This window comes from Anguilla anguilla, chromosome 9 (assembly GCF_013347855.1).
Source record: "Anguilla anguilla isolate fAngAng1 chromosome 9, fAngAng1.pri, whole genome shotgun sequence".
In the NCBI taxonomy this organism is placed as follows: domain Eukaryota; kingdom Metazoa; phylum Chordata; class Actinopteri; order Anguilliformes; family Anguillidae; genus Anguilla; species Anguilla anguilla.
In genome coordinates this window covers 30,442,402-30,455,128 of record NC_049209.1, presented here as the reverse complement: position 1 = coordinate 30,455,128, position 12,727 = coordinate 30,442,402, and the positions used below count along the sequence as shown (strand labels likewise).

Genomic DNA, 12,727 nt, shown 5'->3' with positions numbered 1-12,727 from the left:
GGAAAAGCTGCATTTTCTGAGAGTAACACTAATACTGTCTACTTATGAAAATAACTCTGGATATGAGTTTCTGTCAAGTGATTATAATGTAATGTAATGGATACATTAGGGAAAGCACTAACCCTGCAATACTGGAGGAAGTTAACACATGTCAGTGGTTTATTTTTACAGCATTTTTGGTACAATGAATACAATTCAAAGTATTTAGTCACAGCAATAGTTTCACCCAAAGCAGGACAGTTGACATCAGATAAGCTGTGGCGCCATCCAGCAGTCACATCAGTACATTTCTGCAAGACTCATCTGAAGGAAGCTTTGTTTATGTGACTGGCCACAAGCCATTGTGATTGGTTCCTTTGTGTCACTGCATCAGCCCCTCCCATCTTTTAGCCCGTGCAGTTATATCAGTCCAAACAAGAACTCTCCCTTCGCAATGTGCTCTGTGGAAACTTTTTCACTAAGAGCTGAATTTATTATGAAGAATGGTCTGTTTAAAAGTATTTAATTTATTGTTCTGGGGTTACTGTGCTGTATATTAATGCCTGCTCCCAGGCATATGTGACAAACGTTTTCTGTCTGTCTGTCTGCCTGTAGACGTGCCTCATAACCAGGCACCACGACCCCTCCACTTCCTCCCATATTCACCTTAATCGCCCCACGCATGAACGCAGAAATAAATAAAATAAATAAATAACACAGTCAGTCCTGCTTGAATGCATGTTCATCATTAAACACTGAAGACTTTGGAAACAGGAAGTACTGCAAGTGATAATTTGGAGATGAAGATCCATGGAGGCATCATTCCAGAGCACCGCATTTGAAAGATCTGCATCCCTGTTTGCTCCCTCCAGTTTTACAGCAGCAATGAAATGAGAGTGCTACTCATTAAACCACAACCCCCTGGATCAGAGGGGAATGTTGGCCCCCCACTGTGGTAGCCCAGTCCCATCAGTAGTAGATGAAGCCCAGTTCTGTCAGTAGTTCCGGTCAGTAATTAGCATAGCCCAGCGCTGCTCTCAGTAGTAGGTTATCTCAGCCCCGCTGTCAGTAGAAGGATATCTCAGCACCACTGTCAGTAGTCTGTCAGTAGTAGTATATCTTGGCCCCACTGTCAGTAGTCTGTCAGTAGTAGGATATCTCAGCCCCACTGTCAGTAGTAGGATATCTCAGCCCCGCTGTCAGTAGAAGGATATCTCAGTCCCACTGTCAGTAGTCTGTCAGTAGTAGGATATCTCAGCCCTGCTGTCAGTAGGAGGATATCTCAGCCCTGCTGTCAGTAGTAAGATATCTCAGCCCTGCTGACAGTAGTAGGATATCTCAACCCCGCTGTCAGTAGTCTGTCAGTAGAAGGATATCTCAGCCCCACTGTCAGTAGTCTGTCAGTAGTAGGATATCTCAGACCTGCTGTCAGTAGTAAGATATCTCAGTCCTGCTGACAGTAGTAGGATATCTCAACCCCGCTGTCAGTAGTCTGTCAGTAGTAGGATATCTCAGGCCCGCTGTCAGTAGTCTGTCAGTAGTAGGATATCTCAGCCCTGCTGTCAGTAGGAGGATATCTCAGCCCTGCTGTCAGTAGTAAGATATCTCAGCCCTGCTGACAGTAGTAGGATATCTCAGCCCCGCTGTCAGTAGTCTGTCAGTAGTAGGATATCTCAAGCCCGCTGTCAGTAGTCTGTCAGTAGTAGGATATCTCAACCCCGCTGTTAGTAGTCTGTCAGTAGTAGCATATCTCAGGCCTGCTGTCAGTAGTCTGTCAGTAGTAGGATATCTCAGCCCTGCTGTCAGTAGGAGGATATCTCAGCCCTGCTGTCAGTAGTAAGATATCTCAGCCCTGCTGACAGTAGTAGGATATCTCAGCCCCGCTGTCAGTAGTCTGTCAGTAGTAGGATATCTCAAGCCCTCTGTCAGTAGTAGGATATCTCAACCCCGCTGTCAGTAGTCTGTCAGTAGTAGGATATCTCAGGCCCGCTGTTAGTAGTCTGTCAGTAGTAGGATATCTCAGGCCCGCTGTCAGTAGTCTGTCAGTAGTAGGATATCTCAGCCACTGTTGACAGTAGTCTGTCAGTAGTAGGATATCTCAGCCCCGCTGTCAGTAGTCTGTCAGTAGTAGGATATCTCAGCCCCGCTGTCAGTAGTGTGTCAGTAGTAGGAGTACTCCAGGCCTGCGGGGGAGCCATTGCTGGGCGGCAGGCTCTCTCTCAGGGCTCGCAGCTGCTCCTCATGCAGCCGGATCCTGTCCTCCAGCTGCCGCTGCTCCACCAGCAGGGCGGCCTTCATCCGGAGGAAGTGGCTGTAGTCGCGCAGCTGCTCCGGCGTCAGGCACCCCGCCAGAACCCTGCACACAGCCTGCTGGCGCCCGTCTACGTGCTCCTTCAGCTCCTGCGCCTCCGTCAGCTGGGCCAGCAGCTGCTGCTTCTTCTCCAGCAGGCGGAACTGTAGAGGGAGACCAAAGGAGGAGGTGTGGCAGAGGAGAAGGAGTGGAACAGGAAGAGGAGAGGAGGTGTGGTGAGGTGCTACTGTCATGCATTTATCATGGTGCACAAAGAGAAGATGGTTAAAATGTTGTTCATGAAAAAATTGTTTAACAATCAGGAAAAAAATCAAGAGTAGAGCAGGAACATAGAACAGGACAGGATGTGGGGGGGGGGGAGAGCGGGGAGTGCCCACCCGCTCGTGGTGGTTCTCGGCACTGAGGTCCTCCAGGGCCGTCTCCACACGCAGCAGCCGGCTGGAGAGGGACAGCAGCAGGGACACCACCTTCTCCAGGTCCCCGATCACCGTGCGAAACCGGTCCGCCTCGCTGGGCCGGCACACGGCCCGCACCAGCGCCTCCACCTCCTCGCCCAGCCGCGCGTTGGCCCGCACGTCCTCCTGCAGGCCCCGCTGCGCCTCCCGCAGCACGCCCAGCCTCCTCCGCACGCACTCCATCACCTGTTGCTGTGAGGAATCGGAAACCAGCAATCAGCGTCAGATTAATCTATACTGGCTCCCAACACACAGCTTCATTCATACTGACCTCCAACACACAGCTTCAGCTGTACTAACCCCCAACACATACCTTTACTCATACTGACCTCCAACACACAGCTTCAGCTGCACTAACCCCCAACACATACCTTTACTCATACTGACCTCCAACACACAGCTTCGGCTACACTAACCCCCAACACATACCTTTACTCATACTGACCTCCAACACACAGCTTCAGCTGCACTAACCCCCAACACATACCTTTACTCATACTGACCTCCAACACACAGCTTCGGCTACACTAACCCCCAACACATACCTTTACTCATACTGACCTCCAACACACAGCTTCAGCTACACTAACCCCCAACACATACCTTTACTCATACTGACCTCCAATACACATCTTCAGCTGTACTAACCTCCAACACATACCTTTACTCATACTGACCTCCAACACACAGCTTCAGCTGTACTAACCTCCAACACATACCTTTACTCTTACTGACCTCCAACACACAGCTTCAGCTGTACTAACCTCCAACACATACCTTTACTCATATTGAACTCCAAAACACAGCTTCAGCTACACTAACCCCCAACACATACCTTTACTCATACTGACCTCCAATACACATCTTCAGCTGTACTAACCCCCAACACACAGGAAAAAGTAATATTATGTCCTCTTTTGGGTTACCACGGGCTACATGAACTGTAGCAAAGTGTCTTCCCATGTAGCTACATTTCCCAGCAGTGCAATGCAGAAGTCATGCCACATTTTGTAAATGGCAAAAAAAAAATTTAATCATTCGACCTGACCTTGTCCAAACCCAATACATGCATTCAGGTCTCATTAGATTTTGGTCTGATGGCCAAACCATACCATGGAGTAGCCCAGTACTTACTGTACTGACCCCCAACCAAACAGCACTGTTTATAACCACAGATTCTCTATATTAACCAGATGTCCCTGGATTATCAAATAGAAGATAACATCATCAACAGCAGAGAGACACATTTTTCAATGTTAATATGGTGCTGACCATCTTTATAGCCTGTGAAATATACATACAGTCCCAACCACACAGCATCATACTGGCCAACTGGCCAACTGACAGGCCTACTCCCATGATCCAGCACACAAAAAAACATCCTTTATCCCCCACTTAATAAAAGGCTTTCCTCTGATCAGTCTGTAGCATTGCCAGCCGCAGGCATGAGGTTACCTTCTTGTAGGAGAGCTCATCGTCTCCTTCCTCCTTCCTCCCTGGCAGCACTTGGGCCTGGGTTAGCAGCTGGTCCTCAGCTGAGGAGGTGCTGTAATACGAGGAGTGGCTGGATCCTGGGCCTTGAGAAGCATAAAAACCCCACGCAGAGCTATGGGGGAGAGGGAGGATCAGCTATGTCATGCAGTGCTCCAGTGGACAGACCCATTTAAACACATTCAGAAACATTTTGTGGAAATACTTTTGGTGCACAGTGTGTGTTTGCTGTACTCCCGGTTTCGGGGCCTCACCTCTGCAGTGCATCTGGACCAAGCCCCAAGACGCCGCCTCCACCCCTCCAAGTCTCCCTGCCCTCCCGTCTTTCCCCACCTTGTGGGAGCAGCTCCCCCATCAAGTCAGTCCTGGTGCGGGCTCCAGGGCCTCCCTCCAGAAGGAGGTCCACCAGGGAGCCACCATGAGCCCTCCATGCGGCCGGTGGCAAGGCCAGCATCTCGGGGAGACTGTCTAAATCCGTCTCCAGGACCGCCGTGGGCCTGGAGGAGCATCGGACCTTCTGTTCCTCCAAAAACTGGTCAATGTCAGTCTCCAAGGGCGTGTCTTCTCCCCCCCTCACTGTGTTGTGGGTGGGCATGGTCCCCAGCTTCGGGTTCCTGCTAAACGTCCGGCTTTGTGGTCCGTGCCGCTCACAGGTCAGGGTGAAGTACGGCTCTGGTAAGTGGCCCTTTAATACAGAGCCATTTTCTCCAATAGGTACCCCCAAACTATGCTGAGGACTGTAGGCAGGTACCCCCAAACTGTGCTGAGGACTGTAGGTTGGTACCCCTGAACTGTGCTGAGGACCGTAGGCAGGTACCCCCGAACTGCGTTGAACACTGTAGACAGGTACTTCCAATCTGTGCTGAGCATCAAAAGCAAGGCGTCTTTCTTTCCTCGCCTCCACCTGTCGCTCTAGAGCGTCGCGTCTGTCGTCCCCGTTGAAGGGTCTCCCCTGCAAGGCATAGAACCTGGGGAAGGACACGCCCAGTGGGCAGGTTAGCACCTCAGGGGGAACCCCAACCCCTAGATTAGTAAGAAACATACACCTACACTCATATACATCAGGTTCAGAAACACCAGCCAATAAAATACCAACAGCGGTGGGGAAAAAATCATAAAAACAACCAGACCCCCTATTATAACATTCTAAAGTTTTATTCCTTTATTCAGACAGCTAGAATGTAGAGAGGATCACAGCTCAGAAGGTGTCACAGCTGGACAGTCAGCCAATCTATGGACTGCTCTACACTCCCACCAAAAGCTCCACAGTCCTTTCACAGAGTGGAACTCAGCAGGTGAAGCAGCATGTAGATATAAACAGGGACTGGGTTTGCTTTGGGTCTGTTTGTATGTGAAGTTGAAGCCCTGAAGCTGATGTGACTGGACCACAAATACACAGAGCAACGCAGGGCTTAGTGTCTCCTTACCTGGGGTGTGGCTCAGCTAATACAGGCATGTCAGTCAACCTCAGGGGATCAGGGTGTCGAAGCGGCAGGCTTTGCTCAACAGGGGGCACCACAGGCCTGAACGCCCTGTGCATGAGGGCGGAGCTGGCGGGGAGGGCGGGGTTCTGTGTGAGAGGGGGGCCAGGACTGAGGGCGGGGCCAGGAGGGAGGTTGGGGCCAAGCAGTCGGCTCTCCCCTCCGTCTCTCAGGGGGCAGCTGTGGGAGCGCTGGCGGGTGACCTCGGGGCAGGGAAGGGGGTGTAAGGGGCTCCCCGGCCTGGTTGGAGAGGGGGGCGGGGAGGGGGGGGAGGAGAGAAGATTGTGACAGGACGCCCTCCTGCCGTGGAATTGCGCCCAGTTTGGAGGCGGGGGGCGAGGCGGGGGGTCCTTCTTCCTCTTCGGCCGCTCGCTGCTCTCCCCCATCTCCCCCTGCATGGCCGCTTGGAGTAGGGTAGCACCCGGGTCCAGCTGCTGCAGTTGCTCACAAACGCCAATTTCATTTTCAGAAATGGCGGCCACCTGTTTCTGGCTCTGCCTTGCTCCCACTTCCCCACTGCACTCAGACAGTCTCTCAAGCACTTCAGATGCATCCCTCGGGCTCTGGCAGCCTTGTGTTAGGGTACCCTCTGCTGTCTGGAGGTCTCCAGTGCAACAGCGATCCCTGAAGGCAGGAAGGTCAGTTAATTTCCCCTCACGTTACCATAAAATACCTTTATCTTTAGTCACCAAACATTAAACAGAAGAAGCACAATACAATTCATATATACATATATATTCAAGTTATTATATATTCAGGTTATTAAAACAGTGATTTTGAAAGAAATATGTGGTGCTAAATGAGCACTCACACGAAGATTAATGATGCTCAGTGGGAGACAAAAAGAGACTTTATTTGAAAGGGGGACATGCAACGAACAGGAAGTGATTTACCTCTGTGTTGGGCTGAATTTCCCATTGGGCTGTGTTTGTTCATTCTCCCCCCTGAGCTGTACCTGCAAGCAGAGATTTGCCATTATTCCAAACAAACACTTCTAAAAATTCCAAACACTGAGGGGCCCCTGTTTGCACAGTGTAAGGAAACTAAACAGAGGGGTGTGAAAGACTGAGCCTGGGGCACTGTAGCTAATATTTGGACACTTCCCCCCAAAAAAAAAGAAAAATATCTGGAACACTCAGATATTTCCACATGTTTTCCTGATATGAGTTTTGACTTCCTTTAAGGCTATGCTGAGAAAAAAACATCCCAAACCACCAGTATATATGCTTCCCATGCCTCACGGAATCCTGCTAAGAGCTCAATGGGAAACAGATGGCTGTGAGTGTTCAGAGGCCACTCCTGTAATCACACTGGGGTTTTATTGCAGTGAAACGTGTGTAATTCATGTTGAAAAGTTCCTCTGCAGAATGTTCTATTTACTGAATTTACAGTGCTGTCTAGTTGGAGAAATCCCATATGAGAAATCCCAGCCCATTCTAATGGCCCTGGTGTAAATGTATTGAAATCTTACACGAACCTGCAGTGGGTGAACACTGACACAGGAACAGATTATGGGGTATATGAGTAGATTTAGTTTAGCTGGCAGTGTGGTGTCATGCTTATAGACCTGGGCCGGTCACCAGAAGGTTGAAGGTTTGATATCCAGGCGTGATGCTGTGTGCAACTTTACAAAGTATTCATTTAGCAACAAGTATTTAGCAGATGCTCTTATCCAGAGCAAACTTGGCAGTTCAGGAGCCTGACCTGCATTCCTTCATAAGATACAATTATTGGCTCTAGTTGGTATATCATGGTCAAAAATTAAGAAGTGTAGCCTGCCTCAAGAGTGTGTGGGAATGTGTGAGCATTTGTGTACGTGTGTGTGCATGTACATTTGCCTGAATGTACACATGTATGTATATGTGCATGCATGTGTTTATGTTCAGTATGTATGTGTGCGTGAGAGTGATGGTGTGTGTGTGTGTATGTGTGCGTGTGCATGCTTACTTACCTCAGTCGGGGTGTTACTATCTTGCTGCTGTTGAGAGCGGTCCTGGTGGCCCGGAACAGTGATTGGACGGAAGGTGCTAGAATCACAGAGGGAGCTGCTGCACTGCACATCTACGCTAAGGCCCAGCTTGGGGTCTTCAGGCCCCTGTGCTCTGCTGCTGCAGTTCTGCTCCGGGTTCGAGGGCTCTCCTCTCTCTCTGGGGCTAACAGTCTGCGCCAATGCCTCTGGAGTACAGCAGAGCTCAGGGTCCTGATAGGAGTACCTCCTGTGGTTGCTGGGGTGCACTTTGGGCTTTTGGGCACGGCACATCAGTCCAGGCAGGTGTGAGACAGAGCGACTCCTGCTGGTCTCCTCGAAGAAGCGCATGCGTTCGGCGAAGGGAGGAATGTCGCTCTCCTCTGATCCGGACGAGTGATAGGGCTTCACCCTCCTGCCCTCAGGCTCAAACTCTGGCTGCAGCTTGTGCTCCGGGGTCCAGCGCCACCTATGGGCCCTGCCTGGCAGTGCAGCCTCCCTTATGGCTGGGCTTCTGTGGACGGGAAGAGCCGGGGTGGCGGAGGCAGGGGCGGGGTTATTACAGGATCCACTGGGTGTGTTGGTTGGGGACCTCTGACCCTGGCGGGAATTGACTGGCTGTGAAGTAGAGGGAGGAGGGGCCTTTATCCCGGCAGGGCCTCCACACAGGAGATGCTCCTGCTTCTCCCCCTTGTCCCAGTGTATCTGGGGTTTGGTCAGTTTAGTCTTGCTCTCCTGGTTCTCATTATGCGGGTTAGAAGTTAAGCACTCCTTGGGTCTGTGGGATGTGGATGTGTGCTCCTGTGGAGGTAGGCTGTGTTTGGCCAGCGGTTTGGGGGGCTCACAGCCCTTTTCCCCTGCCCTTTCCTGAAGGGGTCCCTGATTGGGGCCCAGGATGGTCGTTCCACCCAGGTACCCCGCTTCCCCTGTGGCACCGCCGGAAACATTGGGGATGTGATCCCAGGGGTGCTGGATGTGCACCCATGGCTCCACAGTGTCGGACATGCCCACTGAACCTGGGGTAGAACACCTGCTGTTGTCCCACTGGTCCTCAGGCCTAGCAGCGTTGGCCTCCAGTACCCCCAATGGGGCTGTCAGGAGCCGCTCAGTGGTGATGGGTTTGTGCCCCCCGGTCCGTGTCGCAGTTTCAGGGTGACACAAGGGGGAGAGGTCTCTGTGTTCAGGGGCGGGAGGGCAAGAGGCCGAGCGGTTCTCCCTGTAGAATTGACTGTAGTACTGATGCAGGGCCAGGCGCCCCCCACCATCCCCTTTATAGCCCCACCTTCTGTCCAGTTCACTGTCAGAGGACCACCGGCTGGGGTGGTACAGGCGCCCCCTGCTGTCGGCAGAGTCCCCGCGGTCTGCAATGTCTTCAGCGCTGTCGTCAGTACTGTGATCCGTTCTGTGGTCCATAATGTGGTCAGTATTGTGGTCTGTATTGTACGGTTGAAATGGCTGGCTCCACTGCATACTCAGGTCACTGTACACAAAGAGGGAGAACATGTCAGTGCATCTCTACAGATATGCTGCACCCTGTTTATCTCTCTGTTTGCAAACCCACGGACTCAAAGTCAATGAATAAATCTGCATTGCTCCAAAGGGGAAATTTGGTTGCATCACCAGAGATGGGAAAGTTTCAGCCTGCCGAGGCGACAGCATCTCATTGCTCACTTGCGACCCCTGCTGCTGAGTCACCCACACATGCACCTGATAAGCTGCACGCAAAGTGTCTTATCACTGAATAGACAGCGTAGGTAGTCATATGACAATATCGGCATTCCAAACTGGGTGTAGAGGGGGAAAAATAATAGTGACGTTATATAATATCTGTATCTATACATTATCAAACCAGCATGAACTGATTAAGTATACTTAAAGAAAATTATTCACAATTTTTAATTACATTTATGGATGAGGTATATCTTTAAACATTAATCTTTAAACATTTATAATAGGAACAGGAACCTATTATAGGGATTCTTTTTGAAATGAGTGTGATTTGAAAATAGTTTTTTTTTCTCCAACAGACAGAGACAGAAACAGAAAGAGAAGATCATTTCGATCATATGCAGCGATCATAATAGGAACACTCAGATAATCTTATTCATGTTCAGGGATGGGAAAATGGCTTTTTAAATGTAACTTCCTCTAAGTGGTTTCTTTAACTCGAGAAACATCAATGTGTTAATTTAGAAGATTAATGTGCTGGTCCTTTGACGCTCATCTTAAATAAAATTTCCAAATCACATTCTCAAAATAGCAGCAGTGTGTCCCGTACGGGGGATGTTGACATAAGACATGAGATCAGCTTCCTGTCGATTGTTTTTCAAGGGAAATCCACCAGCGGCAAAAATTTCCCTCGGCCTGGTCACTTCGCTCCACTGGCCTTATTTAGCCATTTAGACACTCTGTGAACACCAACCTGTTCTTTTCATCTTCATCACGGGGAGAGGTGCATGGCCACCACAGACAATGAATGATTGCTCATTCACGTGAGAAATACATATGCCCTTTTTTATCCTCAATTTTTCATTTTTTTTTTTTCATATTTAATCATATCAATCAACAATTTTTGAGATTTTTCAGACAAGCATTTGTCTGAATTACTCAATACTAGCCTTCATTTCTTTACATGCTTTCTGAAGAATACAGAGCCAGGGATACAGGTGACATGGACATGCAACTATGACACAAGACAAGTATTATTGTTGTTGTTGTTATTATTATTATTATTATTATTATTATTATTATTATTATTAATAGTAGGAGTAGTAGTAGTAGTAGACTATTTCTTTTATTTTATTTTTGTTTTGCTTAGCAGACAAATTTATCTAGGGTGAAGAACTTTCATCAACTGCATGCCCACACGAACTGGAACCTGCCACCACATTCCCTAAGGAGTGCCTCACAACCATGAATAATAATACAATCCTAACGAGGGTAGACTGTCTCAACCAGGCCTGAGAGAAGTTTGGGTGAGGCCCAGGTAATGGGGGCTGGACACTCTGGTGCACCAGCAGTGTACCAGCTCTGAAATGAGGGTGCCCTGGATCCTTGTGGTTCATTGTTCTACCTGAAGAGTGAACCCTGAACCCACTTTTGCTCACGAACCCTAACACAATTCAAATGAGGAATTCAGCTGAGCGAATTTCACACACACACTCCATGGTAAATAAAGGGTTAACTGCTCAAGTCACCCTTCTATGACTCAAAAAGTACAAGAGAACAAACTGTATCCTCAGCAATGTAGAAAAACAAGTGGTCTCATGAAAGTTTCATTAAAAATATCTCAATTTCCTCAACAGAAAATAGAAAAGCCAAACCTCGACTAAATATCTGTGGAAGAAGTAAAAGGATCTTGGGAATCTGGCCCAGAGGTAGCACTTCACCAACAGGTTTTTTAACAGTGTAGAATTTATTCCGTAGTCACTATCTGATTATGCCCTAAATTTCACATTTTACAGACAACAATGCATTTCCTTTAAATGGACTGCATTTTTATAGCGCTTTCATCCAAAGTGCTTTACAACTGATGCCTCTCATTCGCCAGAGCAGTTGGGGATTAGGTGCCTTGCTCAAGGACACTTCGACACGCCCAGGGCGGGGTTTTGAACCGGCAACTCTCTGACTGCCAGACAATCGGTCTTACCTCCTGAGCTATGTCGCCCCCCCTTTAACCCCAAGTACCAAACTTAATATACAGTGAATCGATATATTGCCACATTTCTACTATACACCAACTTAATTATGCAAAACAAATAGACTGTATATTTTCTGTATATTTTTAAATGACAGACAATGACAGATTCACACAATGACTATGGATTCACGGTACAGTTTCAAACAAACAGAGTCAAAATCTAAAAGACAAAAATCTAAGACATTTAAAAAATGCAGAAAATATACAAAGCTTCAGCCTTTAGAAGGCACAACACAGACCATGCTTGAGAGGACAGCATAAGCCTATCCTATGTCATAACAGTAATTCAGCATTTGTTACCTTTGTTCTCATACGCAAAAATAAAAATCACTTCTTAATAAGGGAAGTTAAGACTTTCATGCTATCAGTTTAGCCCCCAGTTTAAATAAACAGGAACAATCTTCAACCTCAAACAAAGAATGAACAGAAAAAAGCAATTCTGAGTGTGGGATCATGTTAAAAGCAGCTCACACAAAGATCAGCTTTATTCTCGTCAATTACTGTATTCTCCAGCTGATCTGTCAAATCTAAAAGCCCTCCAGCTCAGCCAAGCCTGTCTCAGCTCAACAGCTGTATAACAAACAGTACTTACAGCAGCAAACTCCATACAGTCCAGCGCAATCTCTCTGGGAAAAGCGTTCGTATGAATTAAGAAAAGTTACCCGCTGTCCTATAAATCCACGTTCTGTTTTCTGATGTAGTCCAGGTCTGGTGTTTCAGTGTGTGTGTGTGTGTGTGTGTGTGCATGTGTGTGTAGCAGCCTTTATTAGAATCCCAGAGCACAGTGTCCACAGTGGAAGCCAGCTAGTCACGCTTCACTGAATAACCCTGGAGGTGTAATGGGTCGGCTGAATATAGCACTGGCCACACGAGGTGGACTTCCAGCCCCTCTCTGCGTCACAGGCTGAAAAATATTGACTTGAGGAAAGAGAGAGTCATAGAGGAACTGTCATGCTGGCATTTATCCCCTCTCTGTTTGACATTGCTTTATACAAATCTAAAATATAATGTAAGGGCATCACAGCCCCCCCCCCCCACCCCAACCCTACCCCAATACTGCATGCAAGAGCCCAATTCCCCCATAACTAACCCCTTTAGAAGCAGGAAGTCGAGCTGAGGCAAAATAATCTGTTAAGGGGAGATAAAGGGGACACATATCTGGGGCTGAAATAATACCCATAACTCTTTGCAGCATTGTGTGAATTTGGGAAGTGGAGTGGGGTGGGGTGGGGTGGGGTGGGGTGGGGGGGCGTTGAGTTGGAGTTTCCCTGTCTCTTGGGTAAGGGGTCAGTACGGATGGAGCTGTGCACAGTGCACAGAGAAACGTGTTCTTAACGTTGGCAG

The 12,727-nt window shown here is 48.5% G+C and overlaps 1 protein-coding gene across 3 annotated transcripts; it reads right to left on the bottom strand.

The window, feature by feature from the left end:
- Nucleotides 1-136: 136 nt before the first annotated feature.
- On the bottom strand, nucleotides 137-12,206 carry LOC118234971 (protein Shroom2-like). Of its 3 annotated transcripts, XR_004766767.1 has the most exons (9): nucleotides 11,976-12,206; nucleotides 7,669-9,163; nucleotides 6,611-6,672; nucleotides 5,664-6,341; nucleotides 4,491-5,204; nucleotides 4,201-4,351; nucleotides 2,668-2,937; nucleotides 1,402-2,433; nucleotides 137-1,267 (listed from the first exon to the last, which is right to left on the bottom strand). XR_004766767.1 is itself a non-coding variant. In XM_035431872.1 (8 exons), the coding sequence occupies exons 2-8, from the start codon at nucleotides 9,151-9,153 to the stop codon at nucleotides 2,140-2,142; spliced, it is 3,654 nt and encodes a 1,217-aa protein (XP_035287763.1). In that variant the 5' UTR covers nucleotides 9,154-9,163; nucleotides 11,976-12,206; the 3' UTR covers nucleotides 137-2,139. The 3 variants fall into 3 exon arrangements, 2 of the variants coding, with proteins under 2 accessions (XP_035287763.1, XP_035287764.1); XM_035431872.1 differs by having other exon boundaries at nucleotides 137-2,433; XM_035431873.1 differs by having other exon boundaries at nucleotides 137-2,433; nucleotides 12,046-12,206.
- Between the last annotated feature and the right edge of the window lie 521 nt (nucleotides 12,207-12,727).

Bases quoted from the DNA above. Each gene is read 5' to 3' on its own strand.
- LOC118234971 (XM_035431872.1), bottom strand. From the start codon at position 9,153: ATGCAGTGGAGCCAGCCATTTCAACCGTACAATACAGACCACAATACT. The intron at 6,673-7,668 runs GTAAGTAAGCAT...CTCTGCTTGCAG, and splicing joins ATAGTAACACCCCGACTGAG to GTACAGCTCAGGGGGGAGAA. The intron at 6,342-6,610 runs GTAAATCACTTC...TCCTGCCTTCAG, and splicing joins AAATTCAGCCCAACACAGAG to GGATCGCTGTTGCACTGGAG.